General features: G+C 42.8%; 1 protein-coding gene across 2 annotated transcripts in view; it reads left to right on the top strand.

The window, feature by feature from the left end:
• The first annotated feature begins 315 nt into the window (after positions 1–315).
• Positions 316–25447, top strand: part of ITPKA (inositol-trisphosphate 3-kinase A) — a 39469-nt gene continuing 14337 nt past the window's right edge. Inside the window, exons 1-3 of one of the 2 annotated variants that reach the window (XM_021533470.3) lie at positions 342–1027; positions 1350–1400; positions 24257–24353. In XM_021533470.3, coding sequence (XP_021389145.1) covers positions 524–1027; positions 1350–1400; positions 24257–24353 — 652 coding nt within the window. In that variant the 5' untranslated portion in view covers positions 342–523. Of the gene's footprint in view, positions 1028–1349; positions 1401–24256; positions 24354–25447 lie in introns of both variants that reach the window. The other variant, XM_021533471.3, reaches the window with a different exon arrangement.

A 25447-nucleotide genomic window follows, 5' to 3' on the forward strand; every position in this document is an offset into this window, starting at 1 on the left:
CCGAGGGGATGGTCACACGCGGACCCCGGGCGGGTCACAGGCCGCCTCCCCCGCGTCCCCGCCGGGCCCGGGGAGCCGCGGCCGCCCAGGGTAAGGTAAGGCGCAAGCGGGGCGCCACACCCGGGCGGGCAGCGGGACACCCCCGGCCGCTCCCCGGGGCCGCCGCAGGGAAAGCGAAACCAAAAGGGTGCTGATGGTGATGGTGGAGGCGGCGGGAAGGGGCGGGCAGGGGTTCCCGCGGCGCGGCTCGCCTCGGCTCGTCGCGATTGGATTCGCTCCTCCCCTCAGCGCCGAGGCGGAGCGGGGCGGTGGCGGCGGGCGGGCGGTCGGGCGGGCTCAGCGCGCCCCCATGGCCCCGGCGCCGGGTCAGCGGGCGCGGTAGCAGCCTCCGGCTGTCGCCGCGGGGGACTCAGAGCTGCCCGGGCAGGGTGGGCTGGAGATGCGCCTCTCCGCCGGGCTCCGGGCAGACGCGGGAGACTGACTGAGCCACAAAGAAGTTTCGGCGGCGGCGCGGCGCTTCCCCATGCACGCCTCCGGCCGCCGGTCCTGGAGCGCTGCTCGGCAAGCGCCCGGCGCCGAGCCCGCCATGGAGCCCCGCGCGGGGCTGCACAGCAGCCCGGAGCTCAGCCGGGCCAAGCGCCTGACCGTGGGGGAGCTCTGCTCCCTCTTCGAGGCTCGCTGCGCCGCCGTCGCCGCCGCCGCCGCTCGTCAGCTGCCCGACCGGCCGAAGAGGGGCTGCCGGCCCCCGAACGGGGTTCTGCCGCCCGTCATCCCCCGCCTCACCGTCACCGCCGAGGAGAGCGAGGAGGCGCAGGGCAGCCCCCAGGCGCGGCCGCCGCGGCCGGAGGGCGGCGGGCTGAGGACGGGCAGCTCGCTGCACCTGCAGTCCCGCAGGCTGTCCAACTCCTCGGTCTCCTCCACCGGCTCCTCGTCCCTCCTGGAGGACTCGGAGGACGACGTGCTGAGCGACACGGAGTGTAGGAGCCAGGGCATCGTGCACTTGGAGCACGGCGAGGACACCAGCCAGGTAGGGGCGCGGGGTGAGCGGTTCGCCGGGCAGCTGGGCGCCTCCCGGGCTCCTCGGGGGCCAACAGATGCTCCCGCTTGTAGTGAGGTGTCCGTGACCAACTCCAGGAAAGCTCTGGGAAGCTCCTGTCCTGGGCCGGCAGCAGTGCGCTGCGCTGCACAGGCTGCTGCGCCTGTTGGGAAAGCGCTTCTGCACGTGGGCTCCTCAAAAACCCGGCCAGGTGTGCGCTGTTTTCTTTCTGCTGTGGAGTTGTACTTTATGTTCCAAGAATATGGGGAGATATTTTTTGATCATAAGTGGGTTGTTTTTTTCTTTTTTCCAGTCTCCTGTGTCAGATGCTCAAAATAAAAAATTCCCAGGCATTTCCCAGCAGGTATTTTTTTTTGTCTCTTTCAGTCCTGGAGTCTGTGGTTGTCAATTTTTGAGCCACTTCTTGCTGTGAGCATGACAGGAGATGGGGAGGAGCTTGGAATGGATAGAATGCATGCTTTTGTCCATTCTGGCAGCAACACATTCTTCTCAGTAAATCCCCTCTGTAATTTGGCAGCTTTCATCCATGAAGTGCACTTTTAAAGGCATATAGTTAGTTGCTTTTTCATGGTCTTTGATGTATATTTGCCTGACTCCATATAGCGTTTTTCTCAGGCTTTTGTACCTGAAAAATGTAGCTTTAGTGAATTCCTCCTCCCACCTTCATTGACACTGCTGCTCAAATTGTTCTACTGCCAACTCATTGGTGCTGAATTGTTTTCAAGGAGAACATATGCTTTGATAAAAAAGGTATAAAGAAGAAGTAATACAATTTATAGGTGGTACCTCCAGCTGGACTTTCTCATGGTAATTGTGGGTTTATTACTTTAGAGGATACATAGTACAGGAACTAAAATACTGTGCACAATATTGGTTTTGTTTGCATCAACCTGTGGCCTGATTTTGGAAGAGGAAAAAAAGGGCTTTGTACTTTGTCATTTTGAGTATAAAGAGACCTATAATAATAATACTTAGTTTGTACTTTTGATTCTGAGATAGAATCTGGTATGCGTGAGAAAAAATTACTGTTGTTTTGCTGTCTTTTCTAAAAGACATGCTATGCGATTTTGTGAAAGTAGCAGGAGAACAGAAATTAAAGATAATGAAAGGCCATAGGATCATTTGACTCAATATCCCTGCTATGGTAGTATGTGTGCAGCAAGAATTTAGTCATGATGCTTCAGCAGTAAGAGAACTCTTAGATGGCATTGTGGTAGCTGGTTAAACTCTCTGTGAATATAGACTGAAACAAAACTGATTCTTCAGAAGAGAAGCTGTGCTGCCTCAAAGCTTATGCTTCTGCATCTCTGAAGTCATTGGTACTGAATGCAGTAATGAGACCTAGATGATTTGGGCTCTATCCTTCCCTGTAGTCTGACAGGCATGTATCATGTGGGTGGTACTACTTTCTCTTAGGAAGTCTTTATAGTCATCTTTTAATTACAAGAAAATAAAATATTAAACAAAGAAGATCTCTAATGTTGATTTATAGACAAACTAAAAATATCCAGATTATAAATGTTTTAAACTCTGAGAGACCATCCTGTTCACTTAGGTGTGTGGGAAAATGAGAACTTCGATAGTATTATAATAATTCAGTTTTTGAAAAAGTTTTTGCAGTTTTCCAAAGTTTAATGCAGCTGCAGGACTCTTTAATTCCTCCTTGGTAAAGTAAGTATTTCTTCAACTCAAGTGAATTACTTGCTGTTTTAAAAGGCTGAATTATGTTTCCATGCTTGCAGTGTAGGGGAAGATGGGGCAAACTGTGCCCAGGAGCTTGCATTTTAGCTGATTTTCTTGATCTCATTATCCCTTCTGTGGCAAGTCATCAAACCAGGGCAGGGACTGGTACCTAGGACTCTTAACCTGCAGAACTTCATGGCATTACCTAATAAATTAAATGGACTCACCTGCTCAGTGACTGCTTACATGGTTCATTTCTCCCTTCCTTGTTGCATTACCCACCAAGTGCTCAAATCCCAGGGGTCTGCTGTTTCTCCTGAGGTTGGGTGCACTGCCCTTCATCTCAGGTGGCTTCACTGTTTGCTCACCAATACCTGGAGGCATCCAGGACAGTTCTTGTGATTGATGTCTGGACAATGCTGTCCAGTTGTTTTTTCAGTAAAGCAGTGACCTCATACTGTGCCAAGTTGGAGTCTATGCTTTTAACTTCTGTGGGTTCAACTTTACAGGATGTGTCCTTTCGACTCATAAATCTTGAGGCAGGATGAATGCTTGTTTTAGAATGGAAGGCTTTGAGTTCAAGGCACACACATGCAAGTGAAAATAACCACAAATTTTAGGATAACCTATGGAATGGTTTCATATTTTGAAGATTTTATTTAGAGGCAGTTTGGAACATTTTGTTTATATTTATTGTTTGCAGTGTATTTTAATAGGTGAAGGCTTGTTCTAAGAGTGGAATGCAAAGCATAGAGACTTTTCTGAAGGAAACTGCAATCAGAGTTGGGCCAAAGTTACTGTTTCCTAATTAATGGAAAATTTTGATATTTTGAAATTTCTCTTGTTTTAGGAAATTCCCTGAGACATTTTTCTGGAAATGTTAGAAGTTAATTTGGAGCCTGGCACCTTATGATTAAGCTGAGACCAGTGCCCAGAGAACTGCTGGGTTGTCAACCTACCAGGCTACCCAGTGCCTACCAGAGACCTTGGAAACTTGCCCAGGTCTTCAACTGTGGGAGTAGAAGTTCTGATAATATTCCTGTTATCAAAGCTTCAAGGCTTCCATCTGGAGACCCAGGAACTTGAGACCTAAGCTGAAGAAGGCCCTCCCAGGCCTCTGTACCGTTGATCTGGAGATCAAGACCCAGCTGAGTCTGAAATACGGTGGGTTCTGAAGCTACCTGTGCAGGACTGTGTGTGAGATGGGAAGCTCGGCAGCCTCTGTGTCCAGGGCTTGCTGCCCTGGAGTTTTCAGGCCTTAAATCCCAGGATGGTATGCCTGGGAGTGCTGTCACTGACTGTATTCCTTGGAGGAAAGTTCTTCTCAGTAGTTAAATTGGCAAACAGCTTTCCAAGAGGATGAGTGATTCAGTTAAGTATTTCAAGAGAGCATTTGAGGTTGGATGGATTGACACATCATGATGATATTAAATTTTTGTTTCTTCTTGAGCACAGTGCGTGGGCATGTCCCTGGAGTGTTCGGGCCTGTGAGGGGGCAGTGAATACCTTGGGGCCAATGGCTGACGGTGACAGTGCAGTCCCAGCCTGGCTCTGCTGGGACAGTTCTCATCTGGGCAGGCCCACCTCTGAGAACAGCTCCGTGGGTGGTGTTCCAGTTTCTCTGAATAAATTATTGTTGCCATTTTGCAGTAATTAGCAGAGGCTTTGAAACTGGGCTGTCCTGGCTTTCCTGGAAGAAGACCCTTCCAACAGTGAAGGGATGGAAGTGTGAGAGAAGCCTATTCTGCTGCTGTCCTGTTTGTTCAACTTGGGGTTCAGTGAAAACTAATTGTGCAAACCTGTGCTAATGGAAACTGCATAATGGCATATTTGGAGCTTTGTAACTCTTGGCAGTAACTTAAAAGAAGAAATATTGGTTATTTTTTAAATAGCCAATTGACAGAATAGATTTTGCCCTATGGCAAAAGCTAACATTTCTGCATTTAAATGGGAAATATACTTTTGTAGCTTTGCTTCATGCCATTGGGAGGTGTGTATATACAGCTGAATCTTGCAGTGAAAACACCAGTGGTGCCTTTCTAGTAATGGAGAGGATACAAGAGTTACGTATTTTTGTCTCCGTTCTGTGAATGAGCAGTTTTAAGAAGCATAAAGTCTGGTTAGCACCTTCTTTGTTGGGACAGAGCCTTTAAAGAGTGGTTTTCACAGAGAATAAACACCATGATAATATACAGCAGCCTCTTGTCCTCTTTATAGGAGAATGTTATTTACTAGATAGAAACATGCCAAATAAATCTACTCATTTTCATAGCTGTGACCTGTCATTCCAAATTCCTAGAACTGTAACCATGAGAACAGCTGACAGTTTGCTAGAGAAAAAGCAGTTCAGTTCTTGCCTGCAATGATACCAGTCCAGAAACTTTGGGGGATATTTATTAGTGAAGTACATTTGGTTTGGTTTCACTGATCTTAATTTTATTTTTCATAACATCAAGTACCTTAAAATGGACATGTGTATAGAAACGCACACACGCTTAATAGCTAAATAAATTAATAAATACAGGATGAAAGTTTTAACTACTTTGGCTCAGGGGTGGGTTACATAAGCTAATGCAGTAGAATATAATTGTTATTTTTAAATGAAGAATAGGAATGACGGGATGACATAAGTAAGACTGTTAATGGGATTTTAGCCTACTCTCCAAAGGAAAGAAAGCTTGTGTAATCACTCTATCAATTCAATTTCAACTGCTTTAGTAGGTTTCAGCCAAATTTGGCAGTGACATAGACATCTCAAAGTTTCTTCAACAGCTCTTTAAAGTTTCACAAAGGTCAGACTGGGTGGAAGAGAGGAAACCAAAATAAGTGATACTTTTTCTTCTCTGCGGGGAAGGTGCTAGAGGAGATAAACAGCTGTCTTCTGTTGTGCTTGTTGGCTGGCAAATTGCCATGTGCATACTGGCTAGTCCATAGGTGCTTCCATGCTGGATCCAGCTGCCGCAGGTAGTGTCTCCTCTCCTGAGCTAATCAGGAGAAGATGTGGGAGGGATCATACACTGCTGTGGGCTGATGAGGTTAGGGAATGTGGAAGGTGCTTGTTGAGGCACAGGGGTGAAAGGGAGGAAGTTTTGAGGATGTGTGGAAATGTTAGGGAGGTTGGAGGGCTTTTGGAACAAGTTTATAGAGGCCAGTGACAAGCTGTAGATACTGTGATAAGGGTGCAGGACTGTAGATACCAGTCAAGTAGAAACTAGGCTTCTCTAGTGTTCAGCTCACAAAACAGCTGCTTTTGATGGAATACATTTAATGCTGCTAAAAACATGCTTATTTAGAGTGACAGTCCCAAATCTTCCTATTGTATACTGAACAAATTTGAGGCGAACAGCAGTAATGTTCCATGTTTGCACAGTACTTGGAACAAAACTCTGAACTGAGAGCCATCTCTCAGTTTGAGGATGAATTCTTCACCCCTGTACATTGCAGTGGTGGAGTATATCAAACCATCAGCAGTATCAGGTCTAACAGTGACTTTTTATTAGTAGTGTGGATTCTTGTCTGTAAGGAGATGACTTAGCTGTTCCCAAATCAGGTGAGAGAGAGGCAATTAAATTGCCTTATCAGAGTTTCTAATCCTGGAAATACCTGAAATGGTGACTTAGATGTTACAAGATTCTTCTCTTCTGAATCAATTTTGCTCTGATAGTTTTCATTTTTCATATGTTAAAGGACATGTCATTTGGGCACACAGTCTAAAGTTGAAAGAACTCTGTGATAACTTTTTCCTTATGGACCTGCTGTGTTTGGTATGTTGTAGAAGTTTCTCTGTATGTCCACTTTTGCAGTTAAACCTCCTTATAATGCTTGTTTCATCTGGAAAAGTGAGAAAAAAGTAACAGAACTCCTCATCACTGTGTGATGCATATTTAAAGAGGTCATACCTAAGTGTATTTTTCTCAAGCTATCATTGACTCAGCAGATTTATTGGTAAAAACCCATGCCAGTCTTAAAAGGAATAAGGGTAGTGGTTGGAGCAATAGTTTGCTTGTCTGTAGTCTGTATATTTTTGGGTTCTGACACTATTACCCCGTTAGACTGGTTTGATTAGAGTGAATTTTTTAACTGGTTAATTTGATTACCACATGTAATTAGTGTGGTAGTTAACATATTCAAAAATGACCTCAACTCATATCTAAATTTTTTAATAAATGGAATGTGTTAAAAGTGGATTGGTTTGATTAAATGCTCACAATGTGATGCAATTTAATGTTGGAAGCTGAGAATGTGCACTCTTATGTGATAAATAGCTGCTTTGTTTAGCAGTGGCAGAGAAAAACTATGGATCATCGTATGGCATTTTGTAGTGATTATCTGTAAAATGTGGTAGAAAAAGTAATGTTAATCTTCAACATCTTGGAAGGAAAAGATGATCTTATGTACAGCAGCAGTCAAGTCTATCTTTCTTCTTCACAGTCAGGGTAGTTCTTGCAATGAAAGGGGGCTGAGGCAGAGAAAATTGGCTTGTCAGTCCATGTTAATTTGGATCTTGTATAGTGTAGGTTTAAATGGAATTTTTAAGTGCTCTTCTCTACCAACAGAGCTTCATCTCAAAAGCTCACAAATTAGGTAAGATGGCGTTGTCTGTCCAAAGCATAGCACACCTGGGGAAAAATATAATAAAAAAAGGTGGGGAGTGGGAGCAGGTGTTAGTCTCCATCAACTCCTTCTGAATAAAAGCATAGGGAGAGGCTACCTGTTCATGCAGTGTCAGGCTAGCAAATAGCTAGTGTGGTGTGTTTCCAGTGGTGGTTTATTGGTGTATTTTTTCCAATTCATTCATTAACTAATTCATTCCTGTCAGTAATGGAGAATGTTTTCTGGAATAACACATAACCAGCAGCATTTGAGTGGATTTTTGTACTGATGAATGATGAGCTTCTCACAAGGGATGAAATCTTCTACATTCCAAAACAAGTAGGTGTGAGACTGATGCTATAGAAACTTACCCTGAACCCATCAGGCCTGGCTACTATTGTTGCTTGTTAGCAAATCTTCTATTCCTTGGCAAGCTTGGGAAGAAGTCAGCCAAAGACAAATCAACAGCTCATTTGAAGCAGTGATCATAGACTTGACATGATCCAGATTTAGAGCCTGGGACAGACTCTCCAAGCCAGTTGGTGACTATAGCAAGCATAACATAGACACTGCTTTGTGGGAGCTTGGCATTAACCCAGAATCCAGGAGCCCTCCATATTTACAGGCTGAAATATCCAAGTAAGGTGATGCACGCCCTTTAAACTGTTTACCTCAGCCCACTATTACCACATTTATTTTACTCACATTCAACTTCAGTCTGCTGTTCTTACTCAGCCTTCTGACCTCATCTGTATGTGAGCCACATTCTCACAGAGGTGTGGTTACAGGTGATAAAGAATATGTATAGAAACATGTTTAGTCTGGGTGTCATTGGTACTGAAATGTGTCTGATTCACCCAGAGGATTAACAGGAAGCTGGGACGTTGCAGAACTGTATGAGTTAGTTAGTGGGAATGGCACAGTTCACTTGGGATATATCAGCAGAAACTGCCTCATACATCTTCATGTGTACTTCATACAACTTTCATGTGACAAGAATAATGTCTCTTGATAAATTGCACAGAGAGAGAAGGTTTTTGTTTTCAGTGATGGTAGACAATCATCATTCATTATCAATATAACTGATTTTGTCTCTTGATCTCTGCCACATCCCAACATAAAGTGATCCAATCTTAGTTACAGCTGCATTCACTACTCTGAGCTGCTACAGAGAACACAGCTTTCTTTGTGTCTCAGCTCTTTTCAAGCAGCTCCATATAGCTGAGAACACTGCAGCAGTTCTTTCTAGTGATGTTCACTCAAGGCAGCTCTAATTTCTGTGCTCTACTTTGCTTCCTGTGGTGGAGCGCTGAATCAAATGCAGGCTTCTACTTCTCACCTTTGAGGTGCTGGTGCTAGTCAAAGTCTGCACATTGTGGGCACACAAGAGATGGATAGAGCTCAGCTGTGAGGAATGTGTTCAGCCATCCCACTCCAGGTGCAGAAGGTGAGATTGAGGAGGCTCAGCTGTGCACCAGGCAGCTGTGGATTGGTTTTCCCATACAAGAAGTCATCTCCCACCAATACCAGCCAGCACTGGCTCACTCTGCAGCACATACTTTGGAAATGGAGGGAGCATTGTTGCCTTCCACTACTGGAACCTCTTTAAGTGCTCTGAAATCACCACCTCTGCTGAAAGTCTTCAAAGATCCTCTGGGCATGTGGCACAGGTAGTGGTACTGTCATGTGCTTTCAAATTACCAGTCTTATGGGTACACATATTGCAAAGGGTAGCTGCAAGGTTCTAATACAGGCTCCTCAAGAGCCAAACTTTGGAGATGAGGGAGGTAAGAGGGTTGTAATAGTTTCAGGCTATGTACCATCAGACAGAAGGGGAGCGACTGACAGGGATTGGGAAGGCTACTGGAAATGTTAGGGAAAGAGCAAAGCTTAATAGGCAAGCAGATTATTGCTTTAAAATTCAAGGAAAACAAAACAAAATTCTCAAAAAAAAGCAAGATAACATGTGACAACTATATTAAGAAATCATCAGTCAAACACTGAAAGTATATGTAATGAAAGAGCTCACGTGCCTGCAGTGTGGGTATGTTAATGTTCTACTGTCTTTCATTACAAGCAGGCATAGCACTTGATGCACAGAATTCATGACTTTCAACAGTTCTATATTTGCAGTCAACTCAAAGGATAAGTTACAGTTCCACAGTGACTGATGACATGTATTGCAGAACCTCTGTTTATTCACAGATAGCTCTGCAGCAGATCACAGGAAGGGAAAGGCTGACTTCCCAATTTAATGCTGCTGAATGCTGATGTGGAGAGCTGCTGCCTTTCACAGTTTTACAGTCTCTCTTTGCTTGGGAAGAGACTAGGGAAGTTATTTATGGAGACTTTCACCATGGCCAATGACTGTATTTTTTTCATTCTCCTTTTGACTAACTTGAGAGTGAGCCTTACTAGCAGAAACACTGAACATTTGTACATGCAGCCAAAGTTAACGAGAGCTGTTCTACAACAGTATTCTACAGTGTTGTATAATGCTGGGTATTAGGAAAAGCAAAATTTGACACCTCAGTTTAAGCTTGCAAAATTAGTGTGCACTTTTCACATTAACCGATCTTTCATTTGGTGTTTTACCTATAAGATATGAATAAAACCCTTCATTTAACAGGTTGTGAAAACAAATTCACTAACATTTGGAAAACAGTGTACTGCTGCTTAACACTTGTCTTTTAGGCTTGTACCATAAACTTCAATTCTGAAAATCACTAACTTCTGAGTACTCAGTTTTGCAGTTAAGGTATTATTAAAGTTCCAGCTCAAATGTAATTCTGGATCTGAGTGTTTTCCAGGAGCAGAAGGTGCTGACAGCTGGCAGTGATGTTTCATCCTCCCTCCATTCCCAAAGCACAGGCTGTGGAGCGAGGTGGCTCTGCCTGGCCCAGGTGAGGTGCCCGTGCTAGAGGGCACTCACAGCAGGGCTGTGCTTGGAGAGGCTCTTCAGGCATCATCACAGGGGCCCTCTGGTGTGGGGAAAACCTAGTTCACAGCTGCCTGGTGCACAGCTGAGCCTCCTCAAACTCTCCTCCTGTGTATGGCTGAACACATCCCTTACAGCTGAGCTACACTGATCCCTTGTGTGTGCTATGTCGAGCAGTCTCCACAGAAGGTAATTAAATACTAATGAGAGTCTACTGCAAATTAATTTGAGGTTCTTACCATTTTCCAGGCTTTGTCAGGTTGACTTCTGCTCCTCACATTGCTTACTCCTTCTTTGAAAACACTCCTCTTCCTAGATTTCAGCTTCCTTCCTCAATATTCAAGGTTAAAAACCTTTTCACTTTTCAGCTTTTTTTTTTTTTTTTTTGATTTTGTAGGGGGTCAATATGAATCTTTCTAGCCTTGGAAACAGCTCAAGTTTTTGTTAGAGTTGTTCAATCTGATACAAACGAAAGAGTTTTAGCTCTTTTTTGAGGTGGTTAACTTAGGGTAAATCAGCAGAGAATGAAACACATACAAAGAATTCTTGTGCATTAGTGCTTTGCTGGTTGTGCAGGAAATCTGGGGTTTGGGACCCTGAAAGAGGCAGAGCTAGAGAAGTCTATATTACCTTTGTACTCTTCTCCATTGTTGTATGCTTATGTGATGCAGCAGAAAGGATAAAAATCTGTGTGAACAGTCCTTTTTCATGCATATCAGCTGTTATCTCAGGGTTTGAGTGGGTTGTTGGCTAAGTGCACTTGACCTGAATATTCTAATAATAATAAGCTCTGCTTGGTGTGGGCTCCCTCCTTTGACATCCATATATGTTCTGTAGGGATGGCATCGCTGACCCCACAAAGGGTCAGCTTTGTTCAGAAGAAAATATGATCTGAAGAAACTAAGAAACCTTCCTACGCTTTAGCCTTTGCTTTTCATAGTGCAAAATGCTGAGTATCAGAATTTCAAGCTGATAATTTGATACAGTTTGTATTGTCTTGCTCTGTGGCATTTAAGTAAGGAACTTTTTTGCCTTGTTTATACCAACCCAGAGGAGTAAGCAATTAAATCCTAAGGTACTCATTTCAGGACAGATCCTGCAATTCTGTGGAAAGAATTATAAAAGGATTTTAAACTGGCGACTCCTGACTTTCAGGTGCTTGGGTTTGGGCACTAATCAAGCCCCTATAAGAATTTCATTAGTTATTTTCCCAAAATTCATAGCAAGACCACAGAAAATTACTTGCTTTCAGCAAAGACACCAAGGAAGGGAGCAAGTCCTGAGCTCTGTAACAGTCCAGTGATAGTTAATCACTATGCCAACAGTCTCCAAGTCTTTTTCCAGTAATAGGACTGGCTGATGTCCTGATTATGATTTCTCATTCCAGTATTAAATCTGGAGTGACATAATTAATCGTCTGTCTTCTGTCCCTGTTTATCCATTGGGATTTTCTGCACCATCTCTAGAAGTATGTCCTCTTCCATTGCTGTAGTTCTGTGTCTTGATCCTAGTCTGCCTTTTCAGACCTCTGATTTTACAGGAAACAGTCCTGTCTGGGACTATAGGATGAATGTAGCCAAATCACCAATACTCTTTTTACATTGCATTCTTCAAGAAAAAGAGTACATGGGCAGCAAAATCAGTCTTGGCTTGTGAAGCTACTTCTCTGCGTGGCCTGTTCCCCTGTGTCCAGTGTAGGTCATCACCCATCTGCAGATGACATTTCAAATGTCTGTCTTCTCTTTGTTGAGCCCTGGTAAATTGATATTGGTCACTCTTGGGTTTTGCTACTCATGTCCAATGTGGCACAGAAGCTGCTGCTTGCTCCATATATCAGGAGGCTGGTGTAGGTGGTTGTGCAAGATACGGGAGTGTGGCTTGCAGTTCTGTTGCTAGGAACCAACAGTATGAAGTTCTTTGAAGTTTTATGGGGGTTTTTAAATCTCTTTTACCGTGAGATAATGATTTTGGTAGATAAATTGTCCTTATAAACTACACTCTGGTTATTTTACTTTATTTTTAGGTGAGTTTGCATCTTAATAATTGGCAATTGATGTTTATGCTTCTACAAAGGTGGGTTCTCCATCATCCTGATGGTGAACACACGTTTACCTTCCGGGCAGAGGAAGCATGCTCTGTAAAACACATTTGCTATTGTTCAAACACCCACAACTCTTCAGGAAGACAGATGCCTTGTTTCAGTTTCAGTCTTTAGTTGAGTCACTCGTGCTTATATAAGGATTGAATTTGATTCTCTTCCTTAAGGCTACATTATGGAAATTAAAATCTTAAATAACCTCTTGTCTCTGGGGCTAGCTGCTACTGATACAGAAGAGGAATTCAACTCGCTTCTCTTACATTGTTCTGTTAACAGAAATTATATTTTGATCCTGTAGTTTTGCTCAAGGGAGAAATCATCTTTTCTCTGTATCCCTTACATAGTTCTTAGGGCTGACTTGGGGAAGGAAGAGTTTCTCTAATCTTAGGTTTGCGTCAAAAAACAAACAACTATCTTGTAAGCCTCTCGCTCCCATGGGATAAGGTGAAGAGTCCTCATTTCCAAAGAACTACAGGTTTCTTAATCATTGCCCCATTCTATTAATAGGAGTGTGGGTTTTTGTTTGGTTGAGGTTGTTCTTTTTTGTTGTTGTTGTTTGTTTCAAAATCCTTTCAACTGAGTGGTTTGGAATAATCTCAGAGTTACTCTGTGTTGAAGCCTGGAGTTATTAAAGTGGTTGACGGATGTGGTTTTCCCCTAGGTAAACACCACACCCTGCTCAGTAGCAGTGCCCGTTGCATGTTGACACTTGCATTCCATTGCCAGGGGTAGGCCCTGTTTGAACAGTGCAGTGCACCACAGGTGAAGCAGTAACTCCTTATGCTTCCTTAGAGGATAATGGAAGAGGCAGTTCAGAGGAGACAAAGCAGGAGAGGTGGACTACTGGACTTTGTCTGGTGATAGGTGGAAGAGTAGTTGGCAAACTGCTACTAGTGTACGTGTGGCCTGTTTTTTACATGACATATTTTTACATTCTCATAATAGTTTTCACTTAACATTGAATTACTGCTTATTTGAGTACTTGACTGTCTTATTTGAGTGCCTCTAATTTAGTTTACAAGCACTAATTACTTAAATTTTTCAACAGTATTCTTAAGTAGAGTTGTTATAAGCTGCAGCTGTGGGAGCTGGAGCAGAGAAAGGGCACCTAGATTCCATACTGAAGCAGTGACATTTGCTCAGATCTTTTGCAAGTGAGTGTCTGACAGTTTAGGAATTATCTTGGTAGGAAAGAAAAGTTAAGTAAAAATGTTTTAAAAATCAATATCTGTCAGTAACCTTTTTATATGTATGTAGGTAGACATGCAGGAACCCTAGTTCTGTCCTTGTGCTTCCTATCCTTTCCTGTAGAAAAAAAATTAATTACAGTACAGTAGTCTTCCACTGTTACATTTCTTTCAGGCAGAATCTCAAAATTGTGTGGGATGCAGTTTCTGGGGCTGTTACATGAGGATGTGCTGAATGCAGGGTCAGCTTTCAACATGTGTTCACTAACCCAAACTACTGGGGGTAGGAGTAGAGGGATCTTTGACCAGCTAGTAGAAAACAGTTTTGCAATTCCTGTTGGATGGTAGTGGTTTCTGGCAAATAGGAAACTGTAAGAAAGGATAAGCATTAAAATGTTCTTTATTTCTTTGTGTGTTCAGACTGGAGATTCTGCTGTGGCCTCTGAGTTCCTGGGATGTGAAAGTGGTGGTGTGCCTAGCCCTGAGCTGCTGGGCAGGCAGGATAGAGCTGTGTCTCCAGGTAACAGACTGCGCTGCCATTGCAAATGAGATGCAGCACATGCTCAGCTTCCTTCCCAAGTTCACTCAGGGGAGATTAGCTTATTGAAGTTATTTCCTGGCTTCTTGCCAGAACACAGTCTCCCTTGATGTTACACAGAAACTGCACCTGATTTAAACCAATTGGCACTTGTAGTACATTTGGGTTTCAGGTTGTCACAGTTCACAAATGACAAGTTTGCACCTTAACAAGTTGTGACTGTGTTTTAGGCTAAACCTATTTATTGGTCTATGCACAGAGAAATGTGGATCTGTTTGGATTTTAAGTATTTCCAAATAGTCATCCTGTTTGATAATTCTGTGTCCTACCTGATAGGGTGTTGGGCTTATTTTATCATGTAAAAAGTGTTGTCTTACTAGATATCCCTTTCTCATGTCTGGAGATGTCAGTTAATGACCCATAAGATGTGGAAGACAGGCAGAGAACTGTCAAATTGCTAGACTGTTTCTGAATATTTAAACTGCAGTTGTTTTGGAGGTTAAGAATGATTTCTTTCCTTCTGCCACGCCATCTGCTAAAGTGATGTTTGATTTACCACATATCTTTTCTGGGTGATGGACAGCCTGAATAAATCATGAATGTTTGGGCTCCGAGTTAACTTTCCTATAGTGAGGAACTTTCCATTTACTTTTTGGATAGTAACATTTCAGTTTCCAGCAAGACTGATGTTCTGGCAGAACCCTGGTAGGGGCAACATGTTGTTGATTCAGCTTTCCTGTGCTCAGTAGAGACAAGTGGCAGAGCTCCATCCTGTTAGAGAACCAATGTCTTTCAGAGCAGACCACAAGCTGTGAGAGTAGGGATAATGGCCATATTTTATGCCTGCTATGAAAGGCAGATAGTATAGTATCCCTTAGAACAGAAAACATTGATTCTTCTTGAATTAAATCACCAGTATGAGCTTTTGCAACATATCTGTGAGATAAATAAAGGAAACCCTTGTGACAATGCACCTTTGAAGCCATCTAACTTTATTATTTTGCATTTTGGCCTAGGAATAATGTAGAGGTTGCAGATATTTCAACTGGTAATAACCAGAAACAAAATGCTGGCATAGATTCCTGAAGAATTGTCAGCAGATTGTGGCTCTTGGTGCTTTTTGCAGGAGGGCAAGCAAGGCTTTTGCTTCTTGGTAGTTCATTTTCCTCTGATTTAGAGGGGAACTGCTCCTGGTCTCTACAAGTAGATTCCAGCTATGGAGTGGGACATGGGATTTTGTGCTCCTAGTAATTGAGTCTGATACTGACCATCTATTTCTTTTACTGTCATTTCTTCCTTTAGTCCAGGCATAATGAGCACCCAGCAGGCTTACCACGTATCCTAAAGAGTACCAAACCAAATTATGTGTGCATCTCTCTGCATGGTGAGGCACCACAGGGGAGAAAACACAGGAACCTGGGGCTTCTGACTTGCAGTGTTGTTTCTGCTTATTGCATTAAGTGTTTCTCATGACTCCGAAGATTTAGCCCAGCCCATTCTGAGTGCAGCACAAACAGGAAATGGAAACCCTGCAGTCAGAGGATCCACCTGCCAAATGCTGGTTGAGCAGCTGTGGCCCTCACCCATGGCTGGGTGCAAAGCCCAGAAGCATCAAGGCCTAAGAACAGGCTAAGCAGTGTTTCTTCTCTAAGGTTGGAGGCTGGAGGGTGAAAGAGAGGGAGGGAGAGTTGAAGGTGTGTTCACAGTTTGCCTGGCAGTCTGATGAGAGGTGCTGATCAGGAGGCTGCTTGTGTAGCATGCAAACTGCTGCTCTTTAGGAGTGCATGTTCTCCCTTGCTGTTGATTATCAGTCTTACAGCTCCAGCTGGCACTCCTACATCACGGGAAGATCAACTGTGTGACAAAGCAGGGAGTGTTAAATTCCCTTGGGAACTTAGATGCAGGGATGGTCAGGGCTGCCAAGGCATCCAGTAGGTGGAGACGGCTCGGGGGTCTCCTTGACCAGGAATGTGGTTACGCCGTATTCCTTGAGCAACAGCTGACAGCATTTAAAGTAACACAGCTTCCCTGGCAGAAGGCCATTTGCTGTGATTTGGCCAAATTATCAGTTGGCATTGATTGGCATAGATCTCAGTGTGAAGAATGATGCTGTTGCTTGTCAGGGCACAGACTTTCTAAAGCCGATGCTCGCAGCTCCAGACTCTGGACCAGGCTGTCCAGACATCAGTTATTGTAATGCAACATTCTGGCCCCAAACAGCTTTTTGTCTAATCTCTGACAAACACACTGACTCCTCTGTGGATTAGTGTTTGGTGGTTCAGGAACCTGTTTCCTGCCAGGACCGAGAGAAGGTGAAATGTGGTAATAAAGGGGCTGAGTTGCTGTAGGAGCCTTACCCTACCATGGGAGCTGAAGTAAGTGTTGCACTCAGAAGCGCAGTGATAAAGGTTTGTGTGAGGGTTCACTCACACACGTTCGCCTTCTTAACTTGCTCTTTCACCTCCCACCCATTGAGATCTTTGTCTCGATTTGTGATTCATGTCTGATTCAGCCAAGTGGGTAGTAGACTTGGAAGAATCTCCTGAGCTTGAGGATTCCAGGATCCTTTGATAAGGGGCAAGAGCACAGAAACTGGCTGCTGAAAGTATAAAGTGCCTTCTTATGATAAATTCAGGGATTTGCTGTCATTGTTGTTTAGGGCATTTTTGTTTTAGCTACGGGAAAATCTTGCACCTTGCTTCCCTACGCAGAACCTTTGTGGGTATTTCAGCTATATTTCTTCCAGCAAATATGGTAAAAATGTCATGTATACCTCATTTACTCCATGTCTTGTAAGGTGTTCTAAGTTTCTTCAAATATCAGAGGATCCCAAGCCTTGGACTTGTTATAGTTTGGATAATTATAAAAAATGTAATGGAATTTTGATCATCTGCAATCAAAGGCTTTTACTATCTGCTTTAGGTATTTTAAAAGCATGTATGAATGTGTATGCTTATATCACTAGAAGAAACACCAAGGATAATTATGTTTTGCTTACATTTGGCATAAAAATGTCAGCTAGTTCAGGATCTGGATCTGAGCAAGATGACTGCCTGCCTGTTTCATATCTGCAAAGACAACTACACTAAGCCTCAAACTGAAAGAACTCAAAACCAGAATCCCTTGATAGGCAAATTTTGTGACTGTAACCGGAAAGATACTGTGTTGCTCAGCAACTCTCACTATCTTTTTAATTTTTTTTTCTTATATAACATCACTCAGATCCTCAGTTCTCTCCATGACATGAAACCATATGGTGAACTGTCCCAGAGCTGTACTCCTTGAGAAAATGAAATCCCTAATAACCATTGAAGCTGGCTGCTGGGAAGCTGCAAACATGGAACAGTCTTTGGTTTGGGGGAAATTGTGCCAATAACAACTTTTCTTGGTAGAGTATTGTGATTTTGACAAAGCAGTAGATACTTTGCTTAAGTGTTATTTATTAAGTGGTTATTTTTTTAGTAGATTGTAATTATAGCACTGTTATTGACTACATTCACACAGAGAAAGAAGCAGATCTAATTAAAGAGTAATTCAATTAGGACAGTAATTTTCTTGGTTGCGATTTGCCCAACGTTATTTCTCATGGAAGTTTTTTATAGTAGTGGCAGGTATTGACTGTGTTGAAACAGATGAAAATAAAGTTTTGTTTCGGCTAGGTGTAGTCCATTAAAATAATATGGTTAATAGCTTTAGACCTACATTTAAGTTCTTTACCTGTGTAGGTCCAATATATCAGATCAAAGCCAGTTAAAATAAAGTGGCAATCAGTGAAAGCAGAGAACAAACAAATAGATTATTTTAATTTTATAAATTATTTAAATAATTGAATAAAATAGCATCAATAATTAGGAAAACAAATTAGATTTCAAACTGATTTCAGTTTTAATAAACTATGGTAAATAAAGCGGTCAAGGGTTTTGTAAATAAAATTAACTCAGAGGTTTTAGAAAACATTTTAAGTAAGTGTATATACTATAAAAAGTAAAACTAGAGGCCAGGAAGGCCAGTGGTATCCTGGAATGCATTAGGAAGAGCATTGCCAGCAGGTCTAGGGAAGTGATTCCACCCTTCTACTTAGCCCTTGTGAGGCTGCATCTGTGCTCCTCAGTACAAGGGAGACATGGAGGTCCTAGAGCAGGTCCAGAGAAGGGCTTTGAAGAGGATTAGGAAACTGAAGCAACTCTTATGAGGAAAGGCTGAGGAAGCTGGGCCTATTCAGCCTCAAAAAGGGAAACATGCGAGGGGACCTTATCAATGTCTCTCATTATCTGAAGGGAGGGTGTCAGAGGATGGAGCCAGGCTCTCCTCAGTGGTGCCAAGCAGTAGGACAAGATGCAGTGAGCAGAAACTGAAGCACAGGAAGTTCCACCTGAATAGGAAGTAGAACTTTTGCAGGTGATCAGGCACTGGAACAGGTTGCTCAGAAAGGTTGTGAAGTCTCCTTCCCTGGAGATAGTCCAGAACCATCTGGATGCAATCCTGTGCCACATACTCCAGAATGACCCTGCTTGAGCAGAGAGGTTGGACCAAATAGCCCAGGATGGTCCCTTTAAACCTCACCCATTCTGTGAAGCAATAATAAAACTGTAAAAGATACAGAGTTTTAAAGAAATGGTTATGAACAGAAAGTGATCAGCTGCTTACGCTGATACTTAAGACACCTGTGTGAGTAATAGTGGGGGCCTCCTGAGGATTTGTTGTGTCACTTAGAGTAATATGGATGCTAGTGTGTGACCAGGAAGGAAGAGTAATATAGGGCGAAAAAGCCATCTCAGCAGAAAGGTGAGCTACTGGAGAATGACTAATACTGTGCCAAGATAAGTCATAACTGATACCTAGTTTAGTAATTCTTAAGTGTTATTTTTGGGCCTGCTCATATAAGACAGTTCCAGCCATTGACTGGTCTGATGAGTTTCCCAGACGCTTTTTACTTTTCCAGACACTATTGCTGAGGTTACTGTGCCCCAAGAGGCCAACACTCATCACTTCCTCATGTGCCTGCTGCTCACTGTGTTGGCGAAGATCCCTGGGCAAGGGGTTGCTCAGTGCTCCTGCATTTTGGGCACATGGCTCTTACAGGATTGTTCTGAAAAGCACATAATAACTTCTTGATAATTATAGTTTTCTGTGCTCCTTACAAGTCCCTGTGGAGGAACTTTGTTCCTTCTAGGAGTTGGTGAGACACTGAGTAGGCAGTGGCAACCAGCAGTACAGATTAGATTTCAGCCCCCATGTCCCAGAGTGGCAGAATTTAGCCTAAATGATGTAAAGACTTTAAGAGAACAGCAGGTAATGATGACTGACAATTAAGTACTCTTTCTTAAAGCCTTCTAGAAAAAAAAAAGGATTACCAAAAAAAATTCTCATTATCTTTTTGTTTCTTGCTGTCATAATAGCTTTCTTACCTAGGCTTTGTACTAGTGCACAAAAACAAAAAGAAAAAAAAAAGACTACAGGATTTTGGGTAAAGAAATGGCTGAAATTTACCTGGTAAAATGATTCAATGGTCATTGTTTACAATAGCCTAGCAGAATTTCCATGATGATTTACCAGCTCAGGCAAAACTGTACCTCCACTATGCTGCTGATGGAATCATGGATATTTTTAAAGACCCTGTTGATTTCTATTGAATTTTAGTGTTCTTTTGTTCTTTAACTCGTTGCAGTTTCAAGTAATATGCAAGAATTATGAAAGCTGAATGACTTCATTTTTCTGAAGAAAAGGTTTTTCTTATTCCCCCAACGCTTCCTAATTTAGATGTGACTGATGTTTTTAGTTATTGTAATTGCTGAAAAGTCCTAAGTGAAACAAATTCTTATGTATGTAACCTGTTTGTCATTTTTTGCCTGAGGGTAGTTACATGTGTTTCAGACATTAACAGAACTGAGATATTATTATTTTTTTTTTACCCTTAAATAAGTGAGAGATTTTATTTATTTTTCCATAGAACAGCAGAGGAGCATTCAAGTCCCTATCCACTGTTGCCTTTAGGAAGTAGAGTGGCTCTTCCTGTTCCTGAGGAATTCAGCATATGCTCAGAGAGATGCTAGTTGTTCTGCACTGCCTGTAAAACAACAATTGCAACTAAAAAAGCCCCATCCAATTCAGGGAGTTTACACTAATCTCTTCAGTGAGCTTGCTTGTTAGGATGTTACAGCTCTTGCCCAGCACTGATGGGAGGGTTTCAGGAAAGCCTGGTAGCTCCTGGAGATTTATTCTTGGGGACTGAGGATCAAATGCCTTCAAATGGATGAAATACCTCCCAGAGAGTTCAGTGGATCTTCATCAGGCAAGTCCTCTGGTGTACTTGTGCAGGCTCATCATGGCTGTGCCTCTGCACACTGGTCATGTGCAAAGTTGCCTGCTTATCCTGAGAAAAGGCTTGCAGAAAGGTGTGCTCACACAAACCAGTGCTGGTCGCTTACTGCTGCTCTTTGCTCTTCCTTAATGGATAGACACCATGGCAGCAGCCAGCTTTATCCAGGGTAGACTAGGTTGGGAATACCTCACCTAGCCAGCATCTTCTTGTCTGCCAGAATCATGCACTGAGCAGGTCTCCACATCTGCTGCATGGATGTGTGCTTCTCTTCAGAGCTGTGCTTCAAATTTAGGAAAGTGAGTCAAGAGAGTAATCCAGGGAGTAGATCGGATACCAAACCACAGTTCCTTTGCATGCACTGTGGCTGCATTGCATGAATTGCTTCTCCCATTCTCTTCCCTGAAATTTTGTCCATTTACTGCCAGGGGCACACTTGCCATGGCACAGACTGTCACATGGTCTGTCCCATTGGCAGAAAACTTGCTCTTCCCTCTTTAGTGCCCCGCATCTTTTATTGCTCAAGGGGGTTTATATCATGTGTCAGTTAAAGTTCACATTGAGTAACTTACATGGCGAGTCTAAGAATGTTAATATTTTTCAGATTTGCTTCTTGACTCTTTTGGAATGCCTTTCTTCTTACTGTTAGAAAACTCTTGAGCACATTGAGGCATATAAAGCAGCATCAGTGATGTCAATTCAGACAATTCTGAATGCAGATACAATACAGAGATACCTGAGTTTCTCCTGGGAATATAGAAGAAGTAAGGTCTTGGAGAAACCCAGGCAGAGCAAAAAGTCAAGGAAGACTGAGCAGGAATCTAGAAGAAACAGGGACAGAGGACCATAAGGCTGCAAATAGAGACAGTGGTAGTGGGCAGTGGTAGAAGCCCTCTTTGCCATTACAGCATAAAGCAGTGATTTGAAAAGCACATAATGCCATTGCTAACAAAGAAGAAGAGATCTTGCTTTAGAAATAGAAGTGAGAATGATTCCTCCTACAGCAAGCACACGAAGTTTTCATCTTCCCACTCACACCACTGCTCTACCAGCATGCAGCCCTGCTTGCATCCTGGCAATTTGTACCCTGGGTTGAGTGAGACTAGAAATTGAGGTTGAGGAACGTGAAACTACTGAACCCCTACTGATGGCAACACTCCCCACAGGATGGGTCTGAAGGCAATCCTTTCCCTCCTAGCTTGAGCCTTCTGCTTTCCCTAACTTGAGGTGGAGGAGAGGTTTGTGAAGAGATTATTTAAAATTAAAAAAGGTAAATAAAAATTGTCAGTGTTTATTTATTGGATGAGTAGCTTAAACATCCTCATCCAAGGCAGCCGTAACCTAAGCAGCCAAAGTCCACTTGAGCTAGGGCTGAATTTGGCCCATTGTCTCTCCTTCACACCCACAGTACAAATAAAAGCTTCAGCTTCTTAGCATTTGGTGGGAGGGAGGAGGCAGGAGAGCCACTGGAGTGTGATGTTGCATTGACAGTTTATGTGCATTCGTTGAAAATTTGTGCTTCTCGTTACTGATGCGTGTAGCAGTATGACAAGTCACTGGGAGACAGGATGCAATTTGTTAGGAGTGGAACATTGTGATGTGTATGGGGTCTTTATGGCAGAGTTATAGAGCAATGTTGACTTCTGATTAAGGGATGGGGAAAAACCAGTGTTGCCCTGAAAACTGGTATGAAATCTTAAAAAGCTAAATCTTTGGCAGGAGCTACATTCAAAGAGGTCATTTTACTTCATAACAATGTGGTTTTTTTCAACTATTGTTTAAATAACTTGGAGCTCTGTCCTTCTGAAGTAGAAAGAGCACAGTAGACTGAAGAGCTTCTGCTATCAGTGAAATCTCACAAAAATAATTTCTTTGCTACTTGAAAAACAGTATTTACATTGCACTTTCTTCCTGAAGGAAGCTATGGACATGTTTAAGTGGTGTACAAGCATCTCTTTCATCCTTACAGATCGGCAGCTGTGCCTGCAATAGACACAAGTCACCGTTCAACACTGCAAGGCTGCAGTTTGGAGCAACTTAAGGCAAATCTTAAGAAATATGAAATCCAAATAATATAGCATATAAACCTGCAGAAGTTAGTTATGAAGTTGGAGTTTAGCTAGAGCTAAACCTCTGTGGAGTTTTAGTAAGTGCAACTGAGTCTTCATAATTCTCAAACATCCAGGATTTTCTCTGGATGCTTCTTCTCACTAGCTTAGTATGTTTTTGAAAGTATCATTGCTGCATGGGGCACATATCTGACTAAGAGTGACTTAATTTCAACTCAAATCCATTAAAATTCAAATTTAATAGGTAGAAGCAACCTCATTTCAGAGTAAGTATGCTCATATAGCAATTTTGTTGTTATGTCAGTTTAATGCGAATCATTACTTAAAACTTTCTTGTGAAGGCAAATCCTTAAAAAAAATCACTTGTGTCTGTGGGTTCATGTACATTCTTGATACATTCTAAGATAGCTGCAGGTTTTTGCCCTCGCATAGTGACCAGTGTTGTTGGAGGGTACTTTATAACAAATGTTGTGTAAATTAGTAAGTTTGGGGAAGTGTGGCCAGGTCAGAGAGTGATCTGGAGAGCAACATTTTGCCTGTGTATCATTGCTTGAAATGTCACACTTTCTGTTTTTCACTTAGAGCATAGAGGACAATAAAAATTAGGTATCCTAAGCACCTAAATCTTCAAATCCAATATCCATGCTAGAGAAGACACAGTTGTTTTGAACGTGTATTTTCCAGTTGATGAGCAAGATTTACACTTGTTTTCAGTGACATTAATACCTCCCATTAATTTTGGTGATTTCCAGTTGGGCCATTGATAAACACTTCTGTAAATGCAGCCTAATCCCCAGCTACACCTGATCTCAAAAAAACCCTCTCAGTACTAAATTATCATGCCATAAGTATAAAGCGGCTCCATTTTTCTTCTCTAGCAGGATGTTGTGTTCTAGTGATAGAAGAACTGAGCCTGCTCTCCTTGTTTGCAAAGCACTTTGGGATCCCTCCAAGTGTAACATGAACGTTGGTGGGCTGTAGTTCTCTCCCATCTGGGTTTCAGTTCCAGAGCATGAGACTTTTTCACTTTCTACTTTTTTTCCCCCTGCCTTTGTGACAGAGCACTCAGCTGCTCTTTGTGAACAGCTGTTCTGTTTCCCTGTCTGCCTGCAGTGGTACCCAGACAGCTGCAGCCAAAGGTTGCCAGAGCAATGCCCAGCTTTGTTAAAAAGTAACAGGATTGGGAAAGAGAGGAGGGAGTAGGAAAATTCATGACCTGGAGTAGGTTCTACAGAATGCTGTCAGTGGGTGCTGAGGGACCTGTGTGAGCTCCGTGTCCAACTAGAGATGCACTTTCTATGCAGGTGTCACAGTAGGATTTACCTGCTGACTCGGGGAAAGCTGCTAATCATGAGGTGATGCTGAAGTTCTCTGGGAAAGGAAGTGTTGCTGACAGCGACAAGCAGCTTATGTGCATGTCTCATGGAAACTTCAATGTGCGTATGTGTGCATGTGTGTGTTCATTCAGCATCTGCTGTCCACATACTGTGTGACTCACACACAGAGGGCGAGGTGTGGCTAAGAACAGGCCTGTGACGTGCAGTATGACTTTTTTTTTTTCCTCCTTACAGGCAGGGCGTTATCTTTATTTGTCCATTCTTGGGTTTGTGTGCATATTTTTCCAACAATGACGATAGTGTTTGTTTTGTGGTTCCACCTTTGAGCACTTACACATTAGTGAGGAACAATTCCATGTGCATGAAGCTGTGTAATACATTTGTGGCATGTCAGGATTTCAGCTTTTGCCCAACTTAAGATTTCTTTTCTTTTCCAGAAAAAGGCATGGCATACAATTAAAACCATGGTTAACTTACCAGTAATCAGCCCCTTCAAGAAACGCTACTCATGGGTGCAGCTGGCTGGGCATACAGGTGAGAGGGGTATCTTCAGAGTGTTTGTCTCTGGAGTGAGGATGACTTCAACATAGAGAACAGTCTTTCTCTGTTTCCTTCCTTACTTCAGGTAAAAATGAAGCAGGCAATATCACACAAATCTGTGACCTAAAACATATTTCAGTTGTGGTGTGGTAGGGAAGTGGGAGTGATATACCTGAATATTGAGATAAGCAGGGAAGCAATGGTCATACTCTGGAGAAGGGCCAGGCTTGTTAGGTGATCTGTGTAAAATACTTGTTAGAGGGAAACAAGAGGCTGAGGAGCTAAAGCCCTAATCTGTCTGGTGCTGTTGGTTGCAGTATGGGATCATTTTTCCTGACTGAGTAGCCAGTAGTTAGTTCCTTAGAGGGAAGGATTACTGTTCATGCCTGTATGTTCTTCAGCCCTGGAAAGGACAATAGTTCTAATACACTCCAAACCCCTCATCTGAATGTAGGTCCTTGGATGAAAAACAAATAGGAAAATTGCCTTGCTGCCCATGTGTTTGCATTGTGAGTCTGCCATTGTTCACTCTACGAGTGCAAGGAGCAGCTCGGTTGGTTCTAGTTTTGTGTCTGTAGAAATTGGTAGGTGTGCTCCTGATGTAGGCTTAGTTTCATTTGTAAGGCAAAAAAACAACAAAGAGAAGTCATCAGGTTTGTGTCTCTGATGCTTCATATAATTCCTGCGCAGTGCTAGTGGAGGTTTATTAGTACACATGTGGGCAGGCACCCACGCTGCATCGTGCTGTAATGCAGTACGTGAACCACCTCTGTGTATGCTGATGCCCTAATATGGTGCACTTCAAAGCTGTGCTGGGAAATTTACTGAGCCCCAGAAATTGAGTAGCTGCATTTTGCACAGTGTTGTTGTTGGGTCTGATTTGTATCACACAAAGTGCCAAGATGACCCAGTCTTAATGCAGTTTTTGTCACAGATGTGTGGAGTTGGCTTCATCTGTGTGGAGTGAGGCACTGGTCATGTAATCATAACCCTTCTGGAGACTGATATAGTAGGGTGGAAGAGAAGAGTTAAGAGTTTAATAGAAGCTGATCAGGAGAGATACTGTTCCAGTTTCCTTTTAGCAGTGT

Source organism: Lonchura striata, chromosome 5 (assembly GCF_050655825.1).
Source record: "Lonchura striata isolate lonStrDom1 chromosome 5, ASM5065582v1, whole genome shotgun sequence".
NCBI lineage: Eukaryota > Metazoa > Chordata > Aves > Passeriformes > Estrildidae > Lonchura > Lonchura striata.